We start from the raw sequence: 23,718 nt of genomic DNA, 5'->3' as shown, positions 1-23,718 counted from the left end.
GAAAAATTAAAAAGACCCATTTACTTTAATGGGCCTTCTTGAGTATAAATTCGTCTTATCTCAGTATATCAATCAGATGCTATTAGTAACATATATAATGCTTCTCTTAACAGTCTCTTTAAATGCAGGATTGTTCTGAGACAGAAGTAAACCCACTTCTACAATGTGCTATGGAGTTTTTATCTGAGAGTTATTTATGTGACTTGAAAGCGGTTTTACTCAACAAACTAAATACAAGCAGCGTTACACTGTTCAACAAAACATGTTCATGACACAGCAATCACAAAGACCTTGGGGTCACGCTACTGTGGTGGCACAGGCCAGACCACTCAGTCAGACGTATGTACACCAGCATCAATGCTTTGCATTAGAGGAGGTAGTTGCCTCCTCTGCTGGCCATCCCTCCTCTCACCCCGCAGGCCACTTGCTCCAGACCGCTGCTCCCAGCACAGGGTGGGGAGGTGGAGGACGGGGAGGGGAGCACCGAGTACTTTTTTTTTTATTATTATTATTATTATTATTATTTTAGCATTGGCTACATGTGCTTTCGGACGGCGAGGACAGCTGGCGCCACAGCGGATGCTCATGCTCTGGCACCGCTACTTGCATCCTCGCCGCGGCTCGCCCCCCCCTTCTCCCCTCCCCGGGCCAGCCCTGCCTTCACAAGGAGCTGCTGGAGCTGGACTTTTTGGATCGCTTGATCATGCTGGGGTGAAACTCGGTGTGGCGGCGGGCGTGCTTTGTCAGGTGGTCGCTCCGCATGAACCGCTTCTCGCAGAGAGGGCATCGAAACTGTTTCTCACCCGTGTGGGTTCGGTAGTGCCGTGTGAGCTCGTCGGAGCGGGAGAACTTTTTAAGGCAGTCGGGCCATGTGCAGGGGAATGGTCGCTCGCCTGTGGGGAGGAAAGGAAGACGAGAGATTTAGAGGGGCGGGGGTAGTGCAGGCCGGCACGTACCAGCTTTGCGAGGAGCCGGGGAACACGCTGCTGAGGGAAAAAAGCTGCTTTTGTTTCCTGCCGCGGTGCCAGCGTCTGTGGAGTTGTTGATGACTTGCTTCATCAGGTTTCAGTCTCACCTCCAGCAGAAGCCAAAAACCCCTCCAACCGCACGGAACTCGCACTCCAATGCAGAACCTTACATGACCCTGAAGCTGTCAAAACAACAGATGAGCTCTGCCTGTGCCTGTGCGTTTTTCATGTCAGGCTCACTACAGCGCTTTGGGAAAGGACTGCCAGCGTGGTTCCTCTGACACTTCCATTCTGCTGAATAAAATAATTTGTAACCACTAGAAAAGCACAGAAAAAAAAACCCTTTCACCTAGGACAAGTCATTCCAGCCTGGGGAGAACCGAGCTGGGAAGGATTGGGGAGAACAGTGCAGACTCCAGCCTGCAAACACAGAGACCAAAACCACTGGGGCTGCAGAGTGAAGTCCCATGCCCTGCTCTTGTCCCTTCCCCCAGAAATCCAAACTGCTTCAGAAGCGATAGGTCTCCCCTCGGCCCCTTAGATGGCTGATTTGAGGACAGGAAAACTACTTCATTATTCACAGCTCTATCGGTATAAATGTTTGCTATGATGGTCAAGAACCAAATCACACACCTCAACCTAAACCACACCGCACCTCTGCTTTTAAAAACAAGGGTGTAAGGATTGAACAGCACTCAAGTGTGCTCCTCCTGGCACCCCACATCCCTGCAGTTCACCTCTGCGGGTTGCACGGGCTTTGCCCACAGGTACAGACCAACACCACCTGACCAGCAAGGCTGACCCTAGTCCATGGCACAGATGGAAATCAAAGGGTTGTAAGTTCACAGGAAAGCTTTCAGTCCCAGACATCATGCATTGCTGCAGTTTGATGCCTTAATTCTCTTTCTTAAGAGTCTCCTGAAGGGAATACAAATGACAGCTATGTGACAGCTATTTATAGTCAACCATGAAATACAAAAAGTATCCCAGGAGTTTTCCAGCTTGGAAGAGCTGGAAAGAAATTAAAGAACTCCAGTATTTCTCAGTACTGTGAAGTTTGGCACAACAGGCGAGCTTGCTTTACATTTGCAGATCACAAAAAAAGGAGTCATTTACAAGAAAGTGTGCCTTGGAGTCCTCCCCAGACACAACAGCAGTGACAAAAGGCTAAACACTTGAATGAACAGCCCAGACACCAGGAGGGCAACCAGCAGACAAAAGTACAGCACAGCTGTAAGGAGGAGAGAGGGGCTGGGGGGAGTGACTGATGGCATCCAAAAGGCCAAGGAAGATGAGGACAGACCAGGGAAGCTGAGATGCAGCTACGGCAGAGGCCCTGAAAGCCCTTGTGAGCATCTCTTAAATAACACATCTATTTTCACAGTTTAGCCTCCTAAAGATATGGTGCTCCCTGAAGGGTGGCTGCTCTGTCCCAGACCAACCTGCGTGCAGTAGAGCTGCAGCTGGACAAGCAGGACTGTGCAGGTTACAGCAGCCCCTTGAGCAGCTGCAGGACGCCTGCTTCCCCAGTGCCTTCTTCCCTCATCTCGCGGCGATGCTGGTCCTCGGTCAGAGGAGAAGGATGCGGAGGGAGCCAAGCCAGCCTGGTGCCTGAGCCTGGCGGGGGCACAGCTGTGCCATCCTGACCCGGGGCTATTTTTTTTTTTATAAACGAGTTTCTTGGCTCCCTGCTGTATGCTTTTAGACATGGTTGGAAGCCTTTCTGAACAACCACTGCCTGTATAAAAGAAATTAATTAAAACGGTACGTAGGCTCACACAGGCGTGAAGGCTACGACCGCAGCTACATGGCAGAGCGGCACCAGGAGCTGTACAGAACACTCGCATCAGTGCTCACATCCTCCCCTGGCTTTGCCCTGCCCAGCGCCTGGCCTTGGCATCCCAGGCACGCGTTTCACTTGCGCTGCTCTTTTGCTATCTATCTCACGGTTTCTGTGACAGCTCCTGGAAGCAGGCAGCAGTGGGAGGTGCAGAACAGCTTTCTAGCTCCCCCCCGGGAAAATGGAAGAAGTGCTATACATCTTGCATGTGTGGAGGCATCTAGAATATGGCTCTATGTCAGGCACTTACACCCCACAGCAGTGGGAGCAGCTCAGGCATCCTGCCCCATCCTCAGAAGCCACATTTCCAACCATCTACCTCAGGACAGCACTTCAGCCTACAGAAGCACCTAGGTTTACTACAGGAAGGCGAGGTGCCTCGGCTGGATAACAAGGACCGCAGTCTTTGAGGTGCAGCATCTACATTTTAGGTGCAGTAGTATCCAATCTGGGTTCCTAAAAGCAGTGTTTTGAACCCGGCCCCATGCAGAAACCGTGCTTCCCCCCCGCCCTTCCAGAATTGCACATGGGAAGACAAAAGGGAGGCTAGTTACCAGAATTCCCTCTGAAACATGATGGGAGCAGCATGACCTCCACCATTGCCACCCCGCACAATCATTTCACATGCCAGGGGAAAGTGCTTTTAGGGTTACATAGCATAACCGCAAAGCTCTGGGGAAAGGCAGGGCTCGCTGAGGATCCCTTGTGTAGGTTTGGCACCGCACTCCCCAGGGAGCCAGCCCTGAGCTTGGTGGGGGGAGTGTGCCGAAGGCCATGGGGAGCCTGGCATGGCGGAGGCATGCCCTGCTAGTGACGGCAGAGCTGCTGTGGGCTGGAACGGCGAATAGAGCAGAGACCGCTGCCAGAGCCGACGAGCAGCCACGCTCCCTTGGTCACTGAGAGCTGCCACCAGCACCCATTGCCCACCACCAAGCCCCCAGGTACGGTGGTGGAGAACAGCTCCACCACCGCAGCAATAACCAGCCTGCGGAGGCTGTCACAGCCACTTTGGAAGCGTGCATATGAAAGTAGGCCAGGCATAATCCCTGTCACCAGGACACATTAAACTCCCGACTTCTCAGAGCAGAGAGACAAGGGGGAGGGAGGCTTTTCCAGGCCCTCGAGGGTTGCCTACGAGCCTGAAAGACCCACTGCTCCCCTCAGTCACAAAGCTGCAAGGGATGACACCAGCCTAGAGGGATGGTGCTTCAGGCATGGACTTAACAGGTGTAGAGCAGGGGTGGAGGGTGTGTCCAGGTGGCTTTTAAGGCAAGGCAGAGATGCCTGATGACATGTGGTGATTGTCCACTCAGCAACATCCGTCACTGTATTTGCTGATTGCATTTGACACACTATTTTTTTAAAGCAGCAGAGGTGTTTGTAGAAGAGTACACTGAGCAAACAGGTCTTGCAACTCACACACAGGCAGCAGGCAATGGCCCACAGAGCTGCAATGCAAGCTAGTGCTGCCTCCATCTGGAGACACGGATTTGTGCGTCATGTCGCAGTCAAGAAATATCTTTTCCATATGATTTTTTTCCCCCTTACTTGTCGGAGTAGTAATGCTAGAACTTGAAAGGAGCAGAATGAACTATCAAAACAGGGTGCTATTATACACCATTCCCTTTGGTGGCAGTATTCTACTTACATTTTAAGATATGCCTTAAATGGGATTTCCACCAAGAGATGCAAGGAATGGACAACAACAGTGTATCACAGTACCTTAAAACTATGTGGGACAAGATTTAAACACAACAGATGTCAATAATTCTCTTTAAAAAACCCAAAGATACACATATATCCAGGGCAGCTTACAGAAGTAACAAGTGAAACAAACTGATTTACAGGTTATAGGAATAGGCGCATCTGCAGAATTCCCATTCTTTGTCCTGTATGTGCCACAGAAATGTAGTGGGGGACAGGGTTTATGCTGAGCACAAGCTAATGGCAGCTCTTCACAGGTCTTCTCTGGAGTCTAAAGACCTCCTGCAGCCTGGGCTTGCTTTAAGCCCCATATGGATATAAACACCATTGCAAATCCTTTCGATCTTTGCTCTCTTGCTTCACCTAACCTTTCCTCTCTGTTCCTCCACCCCACCCTCTACTGCAAATGGTTAGTTTCTTCTTTCTCTGTGAGTCTAAACTCTGTACCCAAGCTGCTTTGTAAGACCTGAGGCAGGTCCACTTTGTTTTATTCCACTTCCATTTTATTCTGAATAGACGGTAACTTATTTAGCTTTTTTGCCCTAACCAGGGACATTCCAGATTTTCCCACATTGTAGTCTTGTGCAGGAAAGGTTTTCAAAAAAAAGTACAGAGTGGGCATTAGCAGACTTGTTAATAGTACCGGTATCCTGATTCATCATCTGCCTTCTCACTACCAAATGCTGCTTCAGATGTGGTTGATTGAAGTACAGACCTGCAGTTCATGGTGGCTTCAACAAAGATCAGTTTGGTTGAACAAACAAGGGATAGAGAAGTTCTGAGTGACTTTTTTTTTCTGGGAGGGGGGAGGCTGCACTCAAAAAAGCTGAAGAAAAAGCTGATGATCACACACTTGGGCAATTTTCTTCGCATGTAACATGACACGCACTAGGACTGGAGCACACTGAGCTTCTGTGGTGGAATGAAGTACTAACTTTATGTGAATTACTAAAATTGCTTGAGCACTGCCTTTACAGAAGACATTCAGAGATTGCTGTTGGTGTGTATGGAAGTCTGGCCAAGACGAACAGTTTGCTAGGCCTACACTGTCTTCCTCACTGACAGAAGTGAAGCTGGACACAGCCATGAGTCCAGAGCCTGGCATCAGTACTAGCTAACACAGAACAGTTTGCTATCAAATAATGCCAATGACACTCCTTCACACATTAAAAAGCCAAATGGACTGTGGCTGCAGCTGCATGAATGGACACCTAATTAGACAGCTGTGACTGACCTACGTTATTAAAGAGGAGACCACCAAGCACATGGTAGGACCGTGCTGCCTGGCATTCACAGCAGCAACTACTTTATCAAAACTGGAGAATAGTTCAGAGTTTGACTTCTGGGATGTGGTGTTTGTGCACGGCTCCCACTCTCTGCCTGGCCACCGACATGGCACAGCTAGCCAGGACCTCCTGTGGCACCCGCCCTAAAGTCTGGCCCAACTGAACTGCAGCAAGGCTGACCCCTCCTCCTGCCAGAAACGTGAAGTAGGTGATGGGAAAGAGGGAGAAGGCAAAGCACACAAATACAGAAAGCTCCAACAGCAAAATCTCTTGCCATGAGGCAAGAGCAAAATTACTTAGCAAAACAGGATGGGCATAATCACCTCTGCATGGATCAAATGAGAGAACCTAATCCACACCTTCATCTTCCAAGATCCTTCCATACCTCTGTGGCTGCTGGAGCTCAAAATTTCTGAAGAAATCTTGGTACCCTAAGAATAACTGGTCCTGAACCACAATCCTTGACTTAGAGATGACAATCATATGCATTTTTCTTTTTTTTTTCCCCCCCTGTGATCCCACTCAGCCACCACTCTTGTGTGTTTCAGTATCTCCTGAAGTATGACAGGTTCTGTAGGTGGATGTCAAGAATCTGGTCCAGCTTATTGCAAGAGAGGAAAAAAAAGGCAGGCTATCTTCCTTGCTGCAGAATCCCTGCTATCTCAGGACTCTCCCTCTTGTTTCCCCCAATCCATTGCTTGCCCCACACACCCTGAACAAGCAATTTCCTGTGGGACACTGGATTTTGACCGAGCGTCCACACGCAAGATATTCTGGTGAAGACAGATCTTACAGACATCTGTGCATCCGCTTCAGTGCGGAGAGACCAGAGGCCTTTCGAACACTCCTCTTCCTCTCCTCAGATATTCCAAAATCAGATCATTAAAACACGTGGCAACCACAAGGTACAGATGCTGGTGCGAAACCGCAGAGAGCGAGACCAGCTGCGAGGATGGTAGGTACCATGTGCCTAAAATGGGGGTTTCTGCGACACCTAAACCATGGCCATCTGGCCTGGCAACAGATCAAACAAATACTGCCTACAGGATAGGCAACGGATGGATGGGTTGCAGCAAGGGGTTCATTCTGCTAGCACTCAGGACTAAACACCACAGGATTATTCCGGTGTCAAAATGCTGCTTTCAGCAAGCACTTAGACTGCTCTGACATCCTCAAAACCGACACTCAACAGCTGCTTGCACATGCAGGTGTTTGAGTCCCTTTCAAAAGACCAGATGAAAACCCACCTGCTAAAACCCACCACTGCTGAGCTGTTGGGAGCCTAAATCCCAGCAAGGCTCAGTCACATGCTGTTACCCCCATGTGACACAGCATCAGATGCAAGGGATACCCTTACAGCTTCTCTGCCAAAGCACAACCCTCCCTGCATGCCTTATAAAAGGCTTTGTTTGGGGGGGCTGTGCCTCCTCATATATATGTGTACATCAGTTGGAGAAGGTACCTGGGAGAGGAAGGACCACTCCACACCTCACCAGAGAGTTAAATCTACACTTTCACAGCTGAGACGAGTGCCCTCTGCAGTGCACTTTTGGGTACTTGAGACAAGTTCCTACCTCTTCTCCTTTCCTATCTCATCTCCATTTGAACTTCCTCCATTTTGCAGTAATACTTAAATATTAACCAAGCAATGGAGAAAGACCAACTCCTAGCCTGGTGCTAGGGCAGTTACCTGGGATCAAAGAGCACTGGGTTTAAGCTCCTGCCCTGTCTGAATGATTAAGTGCTTGCTAGGCCTTGACAGGGGAAGGAGGAATGCAATTTTACATGCAATCAGAAATATAATTTTTGTTATTTCACTATGAATTTATTAGCCAGTGTTTCTGCAGACTCTTCCCTCAAGTTTAAGGTATTTATAGACTGCTCTTAGGCTATTCACAGTCATTGTTACTGGAATATAGATGGTGAACTACGCTACCACAAATAAACCATCTTAAGTGTGCTTTGCCATCACTACTTCAGACTCTGGCAGTTTGATCTTAACTTGACCCATCCTTGCTCTTCCAGCTGCAGGTCTGGGAGCTGTGCAAGGTCACAAGCAGCAGCCTGGTGCACATCAGCACAGCAGCCAACAAAGAGGAACGACCGTTCCCGCAGGGATCCTAACATGGGGCTGCACAACACACAAGCTAACAAAAGCAGGTGACACCCACCACACAGTCTTCACAGCACAACAGTGTGCAGGAACTTGGCAAAGCTGCATTTTCAATACATCCATCTGGAAACAGCACTTGCACTCTTATGGGTAATGCCTGCTCACTGCTTTTGCCCTATGTGTGCTCTTCACATTGACTCAATTAATACACAAACCTTTCTGGAGTGCTTTCCTACTGTGACACATACAGCTGCTGAAAGTTTTGTTGTGGGTTTTTTTGTTGTTGTTTGTTTGGGTTTGGTTTTTTTTTAAGCAGGAAAAAGCCCCAAACCAACTGGGAACCAGTCAACATCGAACTTAATCTTGAGGATTTTTTGCCTACCTTAGTCAGTTGGCAAGGCTTCCATGTTTCTCCGAGAACTGGAAACATGCCCATTAGAACTCCAGCAATTTGCACATTTGCATTAACCCTTGAGAATGGGCATTTCATATGGAGGTCTGAATTTAGCAAAAAATGTCCTGCTGGATCCACCTTCTGCTACCCAGTCTTATTTGAAAGGATCTGGCAAAGTGACATTGCATGAGCTGGATAAGAGTGGCTTAAAATGCTAAATTTCAGATTATGCTCCCACAAAATACCCAAAAAGCTCCTAGCAAGCAGAGGATTGTCAACATATCAGCATCTGTACAGTCCGTTGAGCTAGTGATAATCTAGAACACAAATAACAAAGCAGCACAGTCAAAACTAAACTGATACGGGGGCTGGATTGACACCATGATACCTAGATGGCAGCACCAGGCAGCTGCAGTGCTTATCTTTCCTTTCTGCCAGAAATGCTCCTCAGCTTCACTGTGCAGACTGGTGACTGATGGGTCTGCGTCTCTGCCTACAGCCCTGCTACCAAATATCATCGAGAGCCAAATGCCAGGAGAGCTCAAGTGTGCATCAGCTGACTGATGTAACAAAATTCTTGGTATCGTCTGGACCCGGTCTACATGATGATGCAGTTGGCTGAAAAGCCTAGCTGAAAAGAAAGAACTTTTTACACCTTTGCTTTTTGTGTGTCTAACCTCCTAATTAAGGGTACCTGATGCAGACACAAATCTCCCATCGATCACATAGTGATCAAGTACCACGGATTGAGAAGCACCTGGGATTTACCTCCCCAGGCAAGCAAACTCCTACAGGTCCTGTATGAGGAGGCATCTCACAAACTAGTTTTATGGTACCTTCTCTGTCCCTGTTTCCTGACCAGGAGGTTCTGCTCTCAGCAGCCACATGCCCTTTAACTGGCTTCTATTCACACCATCACAGCAGACACACATTCCTTAAAGTTTGTTTCTCCCTGTTGGTATCTTGCCCTTTGCTCCATGCTCCCTGCCCAAGCCTTCTGACTGAGATTGCCTGTTTCCCCTCTGGTATGCCTTTGCTTTCGCTGGAAACACTCTGACCTGCACATCCCTCTCTGTTAAGCTGCTCCCCCCAACATCTTTGAGGTTAATAACAACTCTACACATTACTGGCAATAACCAAACCTCTAAAACTACCTATTTAGAGAAGTCTGTGCATTTTCAAGGTAACTCTGCATATCTGCTGTTGCTTGTCATCTTCTTGGTCAGTTGAGTCCCTCGCCTTCTCCTGACCTCTGCACCACTTCCAAGGCTTAGGTCTTGCTCACGTCTTACCAATACACCCAGGCCTTTTTTTGTGTTCTGAAGGGAAAGTCTGCAAGACCTGGTCACGCCATCTCAATGCTCAAGACTCCCACACAGACACACCACTCCTAATCCCTCCCACCACCACCAAACTTCAGCAGTTTATGTGTCCTGTACTCCCGTAACACCATCCCCTAAGGGATGGGGAAACCTAAAGTATGGTCACATTGTAGAGCTATCCGTCCACCTGCCTTCCAGACAAACAGCTTTGGGCTTGCAAGCCATCAAGGATAATGCCATTCCTTCTCTCCCACACCACACACCATGCACCTCAGAGACACTACTGGAAACAGCTCACACAAAACAACCTTACCTGTAATGCTCTTCCTGCTCAAGACATCAGAACTTAAACAATAAATTCCAAGCTAGTTTTGAACAGTAGTGAGAGGGGAGACAATAGCTCAGTTTCAGTGATATGCTTGTCCTTGAATCCCCGGGCCTTTGCAAGTTAATACGTTTTGACTGTAAGTACACATATGTGACAGAATGAAGAAGTGCCCGATCGTATCGCAGAAACACCAGAGGCCTGGCAAGGAATGAAAGGACTATCCCCCTGGGAAGGGGCACAGTTCAGACTTTCTTGGCTTCCTCCTACAAACCCTGCTCTACTAAGTCAGCCTGAGTTCAGTGGGATTTGCGGCACAAGCAAGGGGGCTGTTCGCAGAAGTAGGATGCGCAGTGCTATCCACTGACCTTTTTCTGTGAAGATCAACGCAGAAGACAATTTCTGATGGATGGCTAATTTCAGTCTCCTGGAAATTGAACTAGAGTCATCAAAGGCCCAAACTTCAAGCAAACAGCTACATAGATATTTTTAGTCTCTGAAATATGGAATGCCTTTGAACCAACAAGTTTAGAGAATCATTAATAAAATACGGACCTCTAACCTCTGAGCATCAAGTCTTTGGTCCTCAACTCTTCTCTACCTTTATTTGGTACTTCATTTCTTGCTTTGCATTAGCTTGCCAAAGATGGTCTGGTGAGTTTTTAGATTCCCACCATCACACAGCAGTATCCAGAGCTTTCCAACTTGCTTGGTTAGTATCCGTGATTAAAGAGAGCTGTAGCTACAAGCAAGCCCATGGGCATGAATGGAAATCGTAAAGCCTTTTTCCAAGACAGAGAGGCTGGAATTAAATACTAAAAATTTAAGACCAGGAAGTTTCTACTGGTGGCTGCATACCTACTTCAACTAAAGGCTACACAGCAGCAAGAAACCCAGTTGGTGGCCTGACGAGAAACTGCAGGTAGAAGAAAGCAATTCAAGAGGCTCAGATACACAAGAGAGAAATTATTTGAAGAAAAAGGGAAGAAAACGGTACTAAGGATGGAGCGTTAACACTCTGCAATACGCAGTTAGGAATAACTCCAGAGGTCCCATTGAATCCCACTGTTGCTAAGGAATTGTTCTGCTGTCTATAAAAATAATTAACACTAGCACTATCGTTTAGCATTTCAGATAGCTACAATTAACTGCTCACATTAGGAAGCACTGAAAGTTCATTACTGCTGGATGTCTGTTGCGGTTTTAATCACACAGAACTACCGTGACAGTACATCAGCACGTCTGAGTCAAACATCTCATACTTGGAGCGAAGGCCACCCACTTGTGAGCAGCACACGCTAAACCTCATGCCACTTCAGGAGCTACTTATTATAACACTACTGATTACAGCAAGCCATGTGGGTTGTACAGTACATTAATTTACATGTCATCACCCAGAATGCTATCTATCCCAGTCGATGTCTATTTTGGTTCCCATATAGGGGTGGATATCTGAGCATGGGGTAGTAAGTGGAAATGATGCTAACGCATTTTCTTTGTCACTCATGAGCCAACATTTCGCAGGGCATCAGTTACATTCAGCCTCCAAAAGAGCATCAGAGCTGCAGTCAGCCGGTAACGCAACAATCCTTGGCACCGGTCCCGAGGTCAGTACAGGGTCACCACCGGCCATCCCTCTTTCCCGGCTCATGGAGACAGTCTTAACTGTATAACTGCAGAGCTCACCGCTGAGCCACATCCACTAATCCTCCTCCTCCTCCCCCTGATCTCTCGAGCTAAGCACCCAGCAGATCTGCCAGCAGGGCACGGGTAGGCAAGCAGCGCCGACTCTCCTCCTCTGCAGCACACGTACACCGAGGCACACGAGCCAGCCGGAGCAAGGGGAGCTTAGCCGGAGCTCAGATGTGGCCGTACCCTCCCCAGGCTATGACACACTACTACAGCAATGCCTCGCAGTACGTTCCTCAGGTGATAAACCCGTTTTGTGCTTCACCATTTACCGCCACTGCCAACAGACAAAATCCAGAGAATCACACGCATCTACAGAACAGATGTGAAGCACGTGAAACAAGCATTGGCAGCGCTTGCCTCCTTTGATCTGCTCCTTTCCATACTCGCACACAACCCTTTAATTTAGAGCAATTTTTAAGCAGCCTCGTGTGCTCCACTGTGACCCCAATTGCAATTCAGACACGTAAATGTTTTTATTCAGCTACCTGCACTAGACAGCTAAAAAAAACCCAAACCAAACCACCACCCAAACAGAAAAGTCTATGCTTGCTGTCCGCTTAGAGGTTAAGGGAGAGCCGGGGAAGTATGAATGGCTGCAGCACGTATTTTTTATCACTAGATTTCCATGTTGCCACACCCTCTGAAGCGCCCGGGCGAGGACAGAGGTCCGGGCGCAGGCAGCCTGATGAACGAAGCCCTTGAGGAAGACGGCAAAGCTGGGTCGCGATAACCGATAGCGCGGGGGACAGCGAGGCAGAGCGGAGGCCGGCGCCCAAATCTCATCGGCCGGAGGAGCCGCGCCGGGGTTCAGAGAGTAACCCGGGTCCTCGGCGGCGGTCTGGACGGTTTTTGAGTGATATGCCTCTCAAGTTTACCCCCTCCCCAGCCCGCTGGAGGGGGGGTGTGCCAACAAGACCAAGAGGCGTGGCGCACGACGGTGCGAGGGAGACGCCGCCACCGCCCCTTCCCGAAGCGCGGCGCGGCGGCAGACGGCGGCACGGCCGCCCCCCGCTCCGGCCCCGCGGCCCCGGGCCGTCCGGCTCCCCCGCCGCGACGAGAGGCCCCGAAAAGGCTCTGCCAAGGCGGAGGGAGCGAAGCGCGGTCTCCGACGGCCGGAGCAGCAGCGGGGCGCGGGCAGCTCCGCAGCGCGGCGGGGTGCTGTCCTGCCCCCTCCCCCCCCCCCCCCGGCTCGTTTCGGGGATACGTGCCAAATTCTGCCCCCGTGCAGGCGCTCGCATGCCTAAAGCGGCGGAAAACCCGACTCCCGCCAGCCCAGTGATTTCCTCACCGCCGCCCCAAGCGGTCTCGGCGTCCCCCGGCCCCGGCCCCGCGAAGTTTGCTCCGCTACCCGGGGGACGGGCGGGCCCCCGGTCGGGGTAGGGCGCGGCAGGAGTCGCTGCCGCAGCCCCGCCCGGGGCGGCCACCCGCTCCCGCCGGACCCGGGGCGCCGGTCCGGCACGCCGGCGGGGAGGAGAGGGAAGGGAAAAAAAGGAAAAAAACAGGGTGCGTGTGTTGGGGGTCTGTGCGTGTGTGGGGAACGAAAAGGAGGGGGAATAAAAAAACAAAAAAACAAAAAAAAAAAACCAAAAAAAAAACGAAACGGGAAGGCAGGGCGGCGGAGACGCGCGGGGGCGCCGGGCGCGCCGCCGGCCGGGTTCACCCGAGGACAAGCGCTCGCCGCCTCCCTGCCTCCCCCCGCCGACGCCGCCGCTGACCTGTGTGCACCCGGTAGTGCGCCTTGAGGTGGGAGGACTTGCCGTAGACCTTGCCGCAGCCGCTGTAGGGGCACTTATGCCGCTTCTCGGCCGCCAGCTTCCCCTTGGGGGCGGCCCCGGCGGCGCGCAGGCGGGGAGGCGGCCCCGGCGGCGGGCTGCGGGGCGGGCTGGAGCCCGGCTCGGTGGCCGCGTCGCTGTCGGAGCCCGCGTCCTCGTCGGGGCTCTCCACGCTGTCGCTGCAGACGGAGGGGGCGGGTAGCGGCCGGTACTTGTTCAGCTCCAGCAGGCTCTTGGCGATGGCCAGCAGGGCGCAGTAGTCCTTCCAGGCGTCGCGGGGGTCGCGCAGCTCCCGGGCCGCCTCCCCCTCGCCCGGCACCTTCAGCCGCGCCGCCTCGGGCACGGCGGAGCGGTTGGAGATGGAGACCAGGCACTGCGCCGCCACGAAGTCCACGTAGGCGACGGCCGACATGGTGCGGGCCGCGCCCCGACGACGAGGGGCTCCGGGCTCCCTCAGTGCGCGCCCGCCGGGCCGGACGCGCCGCCGCCAGCCATGGCCCGCCCGCGGCGCGGGGTCTCTGAGGCGCGGCGAAGAGCGGCGGGGAGGGGAAAAATAAATAGCGGGGCGCCGGGCAGGTCCCTCACCGCCGCCCCCCGGGGGCGGCGCGCAGCCGCCGGGGGGGAGCGCCGCCCGCCACCCGCGCTGCCGGCCCGGGTCCGGCGCGGGGGCCGGGGGAGAGGAAACCGCGCGCCGCCCCGCGCCCCCCGCGCCGCGCGCCGCCCGCGTGCTCCTGCCCGGGGACGGCCGCGCCGAGTCCCATCACGTCAGGTTCGGAGCCCCCTCCTGCCCCCCCGATTGGTCAGCGGGCAGGGCCGGCCGGCTCTGTTTACCTTCTCCCCCCGCCACTCACAGCGCCCCTTTTCTATGGGGGGTGTGTCCGCCGGGCGGCCGCCCCACCAATCCCCGTGCTCCCTCCCCAGGCCGCGTGCTACTCTGGGCGCCCCGCCGCGCCCGCTTAAAACGGCGCCGCCGCGGCGCCGCCGCGGGAGGGGGGCGGGGGCGCCGCGGTTTTCCCACTCCGTCGTCGGAGCCGCTCCCGGTCCCCGAGCCGAGCCGGCGGCACCCCCGACCGCAGGCCCGCGGGAGGGGCAGCCCGGGGGAGGCGAGGCCGCGCGGCGCCGAGCGGGTTAAGTGCTTCCCTGGAAGCCCTACGGTCCCAGCAACGGGACGGCCAATGGAAAGTGAGCCGGCTGATGTCACTGGCAAGGCCCCCGCCAATCAGCGCGAGGTTCCGAAGGGTGCGCAACACTTGTAAACCCGGCGGGCGCCCGCGACCCGCCCGGCCACGCCCACCGCCCCGCGAGGAGCAGCGGGCAGCGCGCTCCCCTGCCCCTGCCCCTGCCGGTGCCGGTGCCGGTGCCGGTGCGGGTGCAGGGCGGCGGAGCGGCACAGCGCCCCCGCCCCGCCGTGCCCCGCCGGGGGAAGCCCCTCCCGAGCGGGGTTTCGGTGACCGAGGCGCGAATCGGCACCGGCGCCCTGCTGCCCCCGGCGCCCGGCCCCACGGGACGAGGCTGTTCCTCCTTCCCCCCCCCCCCGCCCCCCGACCTCGGGCAGGAGGCGGCAGGACTGGCCCTGTGCAGAGAGCGGGAGCGCGGCCTCCCTGTAAAGCCCCCCGGTGACGCCCGATGCCGTTATCCATGTCATCGCCAGAACGTCATCACTGGCACAGCGGTGATGAGTCCCTTCAGACTCAGCGAACAGGGGAGGCGGGTGGGCAGAGGGGGACCCTCCGGGTGCCCGGCCCGGGGTCGCTGCCACCCTTGGCGGGGCGCGCAGGTGCCGCGGCGGGGCAGAGCCGCTCCGCCAGCGCAGGGGAGGGCGCGGGGGTCTGCGAGCGGGGCCGTGGCGGGTGGCCGGCCTCTCCCGCCGCCCAGCTCGAACGAACGCGGGAAGCCTGCCGTCTCTCCGCAGATAACGTGTCCCTCGCCTCCTTCTGCCCCGGCGAGTGTGCGGGGCGGGCTGTGCGCTGCAGGGAACTGACCCGCACTCTGCAAGAGGAAAGTGGGAAAATATTTTCTGGGTCAAGCGCTATCTAAAAAAAAAGGGGAAGAAGTTGCCATCATCCCTAAATCAGCAGTACTGAGATGTGCTTGTATGTATGTATGCATGTTTGTATGTTTTGCTGTCCCACAAGTGCCAGGAGCAAGCGTAACGGGGAAGGACTCTGCCTTTGAAATGATGTGCATAGGGCCTCCACACAGCATTAGTCGAAGCGAGTCCAGGATGCCTCCAAAATCGCTGTACAGCTGTGGGCACACTCAGGTTGCACAGAGGAGTTTCTTTGTGAGCTGCGACCCAACAAGACCAAGCCACGGCAGCTCAGGGTCCCTAATTGAGCCTCACTTGTCCTCAACTGCAAGCCGTCCTTCCTCACAAAACTGGACAGGGCCCAAATGGTAAAGACCTTTATGTTCTGCTATTAATCTCTTTAACGGAATATGGAAATAACAGGGAAGAGGCTGCAGAAATGAGGCAGTGTTGCTCTCTTCCTGCAGGAAATAAAAATGATTAGTTGTCAGCCATTTTGTGCTAGCACGCTAAACCTCTAGGTACAACCTCGGGCAATAATAATCCTTTGCCGTGGATAATTGGTATAAGGCTGAAATAATTTTGCATATCATAGCTGGGGATAAAAAAAAACCAACGCAAGCAAAAGAACAAGTGGGTCCATCTGTCACTGGATCATCTGTAGGGTGATTAAGACTGGATAGGAAACACGAAACGTACCTAACAAGGCAGCCATCAAGGGGTGAACATCACTTTTGCCCTGTTCTCTGAGCATTCTTCCCAGCTGATCCAGCATCCATTGGCCTCCGGTGCTTACAAGGCACCAGGCAGAGTTAGAGGCTGTGATCTCTGGATCTAATGGGAAGGCAGAATGGAATGGGTTGTCATTCCTGTACCACTAACAGTCAATAAATACTGCTTTTTCTGTTTAGTACCAGTGGCTGCAACCTTCTCTTCTCTTCAGAGGGGTGGTAGTGGTTTCCACGGAAGTCTGCCCCCCTGGTTAATTAATCTGTGTACCCAGGACATAGCTTCAAGTTGCCTGTTTGTCAGCTTTTTCCACAGCACTGTCAGAACTTTGGCTGACACCGTCCAAAAGTTCCCACTAGGAGATGTCATTGTCCATCTTTCAGTGACACGAAAATTGCTTCTCAGAAGATGACTTGCCTGATCCAAGGCTAGTCATCACGTTAACAAATCCTCCATTACATACCTCTTACATTAATTTATACAGTTCAGAGAGGGAAGTGTTCATAACCAAGAAAAAAAGACCACGCTTTTTTTTTGTTGTTTGCTAGCTTTTTTGTTTGTTTGTTTTGAGCTAACTCTTGGCACATAGTTTAAAGGCCAGAAAATGATCTGTGGTCATTTCCATAACGAGGAAGCATACTGAGCTTTTAAAATAATCCCAGTATGTCTCCAAGAATACATTGCCTATTAAAGACAAAATAACACCTTTTGTTTTGATATATGCAGTAGTCCAAAGCTCCAATATTCCAAGCTAATTAGGTCCAAAGGACACTTACAAAGACATGCCAGTGGAATTTCATACTTGGAGACAGTGTCAAAATGACCACAGCTACTTTCTGAACAGCACACACGTGCTGGGGAACAGGATTGTGCTTGCAAACTCCTTTGCCTCCAGACAGTCCAGATGATAGGGTCCACAACTTGGATTTGACTGTGGTGATGGTGACATTTGGATTTGGTTTCAGAGCATTCATTTAATCCATACCTCATCTTTTAATTCACAGCAAAGCTAATTTTGTGCAATACCTAAGCTAACCAAAGATGATTGTTGTATCTCGTAGACATGATAGCTTAAATCCACTACAGCACTTCAATCTAGCCCTGGCGCCTTGGGTGCTTTTGGCACCAAATGGCACTCGCCTGCCAAAGCCTGGAGTCCAAATTCAGCCTGCTGTTTATGGCTCCAGACCAGCTCCTTGCTCCCTCTGCACGGTCCCTGGGTACCCGAACACAGCACATCTGGCCGCTCCTTCCCAGGAACAGTTACTCCCACGGTGCCAGAGTAGAGGTCGTCAGCAGCTGGTTTTGAGGTGGCTGCTTGTTCTCTGAGCCAGAGGCAAGGTGCACAGCCAGGAGCTGTTATGGGTGGCATATGCGAGGAAGACAGTGGCCCCCAGTCAGTGAGAAAGTCATGGGTGGGGGCTCAGGTCACAGCCGGGCCTCATACTTCAGGGGAGGGCAGGGAGATAATCGCAGTGGGAAGCAGCAAAGAGGGAAATGAGAAGTGAGATTCAAGCACCTGCAAAGACGGGGAGGGAGAACAAGTCTCTGTGTTTGTGTATGTGAAGGAGAAGGCCATCCTTTCGGTCATGCTTTCCTTGCCAGAGAGACACGCACTGGTTCTGTGAGAGAGGGGAGGCTGCAGAGGAAGAAGAGCTGCTTATTATCTTTGAGGCTTTCCAAAATGTCTTCTCTTTCCAAAAGCAGAAGTTTACAGAGTAAAATCCATGCTAGCTCTTGTTTTCTCCACATCCCCCAAATCTTCTGCACCCTGACCCTGTGCCTAAAACACTGCATCCTTTCGCTGGAGGATGAGGATGGCAAGCAAGCGCCTTGCAGGCACGCTCAGAGACACACAATCTCTCAAGTTTTTGTGCTGCAAAGGCCTCTTAGTGTAAATGACCTTTAGTGCTGCTGTGACCGAGAAGGCTTTCTTTTGAGGAGCAAGTGGGCACGTGAAGACCTGCAGGAGTCTGTTGCTCCACTTCAAACCTTGTTCAGTTGCTTTCCGTTGGTTTTTCTGATGGTGTCTTCCTGCCAAAACAAAATAAAGACATCTGTCCTGCTTCTGTATTAATATTTGCTGATATTTTGAAGGCCAGAGGCTGCAAGCGTTATTCCAGTTTCTGCTTTGGCTTTCTTCATTCTCCAGGGCCCTTGAAACTACATGTGGTATAAGCTCCATACGATTTGACAAGACGCTGAGGACTGATCAATGGTTAGAAATGGCTGAAATTATATACTGAGATATGTTCGCTGACCTGTGTTCGTAAAGCCTGTGGCAATGCTGAAAATTTGTTACATGTTTGGTATTCTGGCAGCATTACAGAACAGTATTTCAGCGGTCATATAAATATGAACACGCTGTAAAGTATTTTACATGTACATCTTTCATACCAGCGTGCTGCCCAGATTGTGCGCATACATTATCAGGGAAATACGGAAACCTCTTCCATCAGACAACAGCAACTGCCCACTGCAAAGCCTGGTGCGGTAGGAAGGAGGTGTTTAACCTTTTGGAAAAAATGCGTCTCAGTCATTGAACACACAGAGCAGATGAAAAGTTGCTGTATAAAGCCATCTGAAGTAACAGAAGCCTTCAAATTTGATTTTTGTAGATTGGAAAGGGAAAACGAGAGTCAGCACAGCTGATTGCCATATAAAGGCTTGCAAGACACAGCAAGTATGCTGAAACTATTTTTTACACTGGCAAAGGGTCCTTCCATTTTAAAAGCAGCTACACAGTAGAAGGCTACTGACAGAAAACACTTCTGGCCTCGAAATCCAGGAGTATGAGGATTAGCAGTCTCAAATTCAACTTTATTTAAAAACAAGCATTGTGGATACAGAGCTGTATGAGAGAACGCGTTCCTTTCCTGTTTACTGCTCAGCGTGGCAAACCATTTGCTACTTGGAGAATCAGCGTTTCTCTGTTCTTACCTTTAACTTCTTCTGGTCTAATTCCATCCATATTCTGCACGGCGGGACTGATCGCGGGTCTTGTCTTGAGCTCTTTCTAGTAGCTCCGGAATGGCAGCTAATGTCCTTAACTGTGACCAATTCTGCTGATCCTGAACCTCAGAAAGAAGGACAACTCCTCCCTCCTGGGGCTTACCTCTGCAGGTGGTAAGTACTCAGAGGATGTCTATGCCTCGATGAAATTACAGCCCATGTGGGCACAAGGGATCTGGATTTAAACTCAGTTTGGGTACTGGTAGCAGTGTAGCCATGGCAGCATTGAACTCAGCGTGGGCTAGCTGCTTGAGTACGCACCCAGGATCCCAGATGGATTTTATAGCCTGCATCAGACACCATCCTTCAGCGCACGTATGGGTGTGTGAGTCTCGAGCTCAAAAGTAGAAAGCTAGACTAATGTTAATTTGGGAACATCTACCTTTGACTGCAGTGAAGACATCCAGTGAAAAATGAACTGGCAGCAGAGCCAGCACATAATGTAGGTGGGGAATGTGGTCTGGGGATCAGCCTCAGTTTACGTCTAGATTTAAAGGATGTGGTTGCACTTGATTCAATTGTTCAGGCTGTTTTATAAACTGAACCCAACACCCCCCCCCCCCCCCCCCAAAATATTTGTCAAGATTTGTACCACTGTACCAGGTGAAAACATTTTTTTGTCATTTCCACCGGGGAACACTGGGTCACCAGCTAAGTTTTTTGAGTGCCTTTGTGTGCAAGGCCTTCGCAACTTCCCAATTCACATTGATGCGACAGCAAAAGCCAGTTCGCAGCAGCTCTGCCGTTCCACAGCAGAAGGCTGTCACGGTGAAGGGGTGCTGTGATACAGGCAATAAGCACAACTGAGCAGCTCACCTCCTCCCCCCACCCCCGGGGCGAGGCGTTGCAATGTTTCATTAAATAAAAATAAGAAAAAAAAAAAAAAAAAAAGGGAGAGGGATGGAAGTGTAACGAGTTGAAGCGACTGCGTCGAGGAAGGTCCAAGGTCTTCGAGGATGGAGATGGATCTTCTCTGGTCAGGGGACCGGGCACAGACACCGGCTTGCCCGGAAACAAGAGATCCTGGACCTCGCCGAGGAGCGAGGTCCAGGGTCTCTGTCTCCGGGCAGAGGGGCCGCCGGACAGCGCTGTCCGTCCCTCCCGAGCTGCCCGCAGCCCCGCTCCGCACTGCGGGCTGCAGGCGTACGTGCGGCGCCGGTAAGCTGTAGGTGGGTCCCACCACCTCCTCAGCGTTGCCGCTTTAAGACTCCGGAGCAGGCAGGGGGAAGCAGGCAGCCGGGTTCATCTGAGGACACAGCCCCAGTTCTCAGAAATCCCCGCGCTGCGGGAACATCGAGCTCCCGTTACCGCAGTTGAACAAACTGCCCTAGATCGGGGGTGCCGGGCCCGCCCCCCCCCCCCCCCCCCCCCCCCCGGCCCACGTGAGCCCCGTGGAAACAGCCGCCCCCCCCCCCCCCCGCACCCACGGCCCCCGCACCCGCTGCCGCGGTGACACCCTGCGCCCGGGGCTTTGCGGCTGTTTTCCTCTCCGTGCTGTATCACAGATACTTTATTTTATTGTGTTTTTTTTGGTGTGGTGGTTGTTTGTTTTTTTTTAAATTCTCAGTATTCTTTTTCGATTTTTTAATTTTTTTTTTTCACTGCGAGGAGGCCCCTGCAAGCCCGCAGCGTCATCCTTCTCAACCCCTGCCGCGGCTACTGCCATCAAAACAAAAAAAAATTATATTATTTTATACTTAGATCTAATTTAGATGTATATATAACAGAAAAATATGTATCTAAATATAATATATAAATACAATGTATACATATATTTCTATATTTTTATAGATTCTATATAATAAATATATACTTATTGTACATGTATGTTACATATATTGTCCCGTATGTACATGTAGGTCTATTACACATATAATAAATATATAAAAATACATATAAATACCATAGGTCCATATTTAATAATGAATAGACAAAATATATGTTAAATTTTGGGGAGGTTTTTTGTTTGGTTGGACTGGGGGGGCGGTGGTGTGGGTGGCACAGCGTAGCATCAGACCGCAGGCGGGGCGGGCTGCCAGCGGCGCACCGGGGGCGCCGGGGTTGGCAGCCTGCGAGGGAACAGTTTTACTGTGTGTGTATGAAAGGTTTGGCGTGTTTTGGGTTTTTTTTTTTTTTTTTTTTTTTTTTTGGGGGGGTGTATTACAACCACCGGGCTGCTGCGGCTTATTAAAAGCGACGCGGCCGCAGCGGAGATGCCCCAGTCCCAGCATCATCATCATCATTATCCCCCCTCCCCCGGGGTCCTCCAGCCGATCCTCCTCCTCCTTCTTCCCGGGAAGGGGACGGGCGTCCCCGTCGCTGGCTCCTCCTCGCCTCACCTCGGATGCCCTCCGCCGCCTCCATCTTACGCCCGCCTGCCCACCCCCCTCTGCTAACATGTCCGCCTTCTCCTCGCCCTTGCTCGCCGCCGGCCCCGGGGCCGCCCAGCTCTCCGCGGGGGAAGCCGGGCGGCCCCGGGGACGGCGGGCGGGGACGGTGCTACCCTGTCTCCCTCTGCCCACCCACCGATCTCCCCCCCAGATCTCAGCATCCCCTGCTTCCTAAAACCAGAAACATCCCGGACCAGTTGTGGCTGTGGGTTTATTGCGGGGGGGGGGGGCGGGGAAGGGACGGGACGGGACGGGACGGGACGACGGACGGGACGGGACGACAAAACAGCGTTTCTCTGCAGAGGCACCTGAATGAGTTTCAAGTTTTCACCGTGTTAACCCATCGCTGCAGGGCCTTCAAACTGAGGTGGTGTCGCATGAACCCCTCACCAAAGCTGATAAGATGATGCCACATTAATCCGTCGTCAGAACTGAGACCATGTCCTATCAATCCACCAATCCAAACTGAGGCGATGCCACATTAATCCAACACCAAAACTAAGAGCGTGTCACATTAACCCACCATCAAAACTGAGACAACACCAGATTAACCCTTCACCAACACTGAGACCATGCCACATGCATCACTAAAACCGAGATGGCCACATTAACCCATGGCTGAAACTGAGACAATACCAAAAGGTGAGGACTCACCTTGCTGCTGCAGTAACGCAAGAGTGATCCTCTACCACAGTGCCAGGACCCCTCGTATTTCACCATGGCTCCTGGCCTTCAGTTCCCGAAAGCGTTAATTTTCTGCAAAGCCTGCAAAGCTAATATAGCAGGCTATTCTCCTTTAACTTAATCGTTCAAGATTTTCTGCATGACAACAGCTCCTGACAAGAAGGTTTTAGGGAGGGTGAGAGGCAGGGAAACAATTTGGGCAATGCTTGTGTGGTATATGCTGAAGATCAAAGTTATTTTTTAAATGTTTTCCAATACAGTGTTTGGTTTCCAGTTATGTGCAGAAATTAAACTCCTTTCCCTCCCCTTTATGGGTGTTTTTCATCAGAAATAAAAGAGGTGGGGGGTGGGGGGGGGGTGGGGGGTGGGGGGGAGGGGGGGTGGGGGGTGCCGTCTGACTTTACATTAGACTTTCCTAGCATTCTAGCTGAAATTGGAGATGCCTGTATTTTTCTCCCTGGACGATTCTCCTCGGGAAGCGAGAAGCTTTTTCAATCTCCCACCATTGCGTTGCTACTACTGCAAATCCTCCAGCAGTGGGAGTCCTGAAGCATTAGCACAGGATGGCGTTGGAGCCTTCTCCACTATAGTACTGGGAAGCCATGCTGGATGCAGTAACTGTAAGACGACTGATAACTAAATTCACAGTAAGCTGTAATTGCTACCGCTGGTGGCATCACACAGTTCAGTTGTGAGAGTTTTGCTTAGGAAGTTTAATTCTTTGTCAGTAGAAATTCTTTCCAGACAAAATAAGTATTAGGAAAGCAGCTTTGCAGTAAAATGCTGATGGTCCCGGTGGACACCAAGTTCCAAACAAGCCAGCAGCGTGCCCTTGCAGCAAAGAAGGAAATGGCATCCTGGACTGCACTAGAAAGAGTGTTGCAGGTCGAGGGAGGTGATCCTTCCTCTCTCCTCAGCACTGGTGAGGCCACAGCTGGAGTGCTGTGTCCAGTTCTGGGCTCCCAGTACAAGAGAGACAGGGACATACTGAAGGAAGTCCAGCAATGTGCCACAGAGATGATGAAGGGACTGGAGGATCTCCCCTGTGAGGAAAGGCTGAGACAGCTGGGACTGTTCAGCCTGGAGAAGAGAAAGCTCAGGGGGATCTCATTCATATGGACAAATCCCTGAAGGGAAGGTGCAAAGGGGATGGAGCCAGGCTCTTTCCAGTGGTCCCCAGTGGCAGGGCAAGAGGCAGTGGTCACAAACGGAAACACAGGAGGTTCCCTCTGAACAGCATGAAACACTTTTCACTGTGACCATGACTGAGCACTGGCACAGTTGTCCAGTGAGGTTGTGGAGTCTCCATCCATTTGAAAGCCATCTGGGCATGGTCCTGGGCAACCGGCTGTAGGTGTCCCCTGGTTGAGTGGGGAGGCTGGACCAGATAATCTCCAGAGATCCCTTCCAACCTCAACCAGTCTGTGGTTCTGTGATAGGACAGCTGGATGGGTTGGT

The 23,718-nt window shown here is 51.9% G+C and overlaps 1 protein-coding gene across 1 annotated transcript; it reads right to left on the bottom strand.

Annotated features, from left to right (window-relative positions):
- Positions 1-660: 660 nt before the first annotated feature.
- KLF9 (KLF transcription factor 9) lies at positions 661-13,828 on the bottom strand. Its single transcript, XM_086479993.1, has 2 exons — positions 13,360-13,828; positions 661-893 (listed from the first exon to the last, which is right to left on the bottom strand). Exons 1-2 carry the CDS (start codon positions 13,826-13,828, stop codon positions 661-663), a joined length of 702 nt encoding a protein of 233 aa, XP_086336119.1.
- Positions 13,829-23,718: the final 9,890 nt, after the last annotated feature.

The sequence above is a fragment of the Leptosomus discolor genome, chromosome Z, assembly GCF_034619465.1.
Source record: "Leptosomus discolor isolate bLepDis1 chromosome Z, bLepDis1.hap2, whole genome shotgun sequence".
Lineage (NCBI taxonomy): Eukaryota > Metazoa > Chordata > Aves > Leptosomiformes > Leptosomidae > Leptosomus > Leptosomus discolor.
This window is presented reverse-complemented; position numbering and strand designations above follow the sequence as displayed.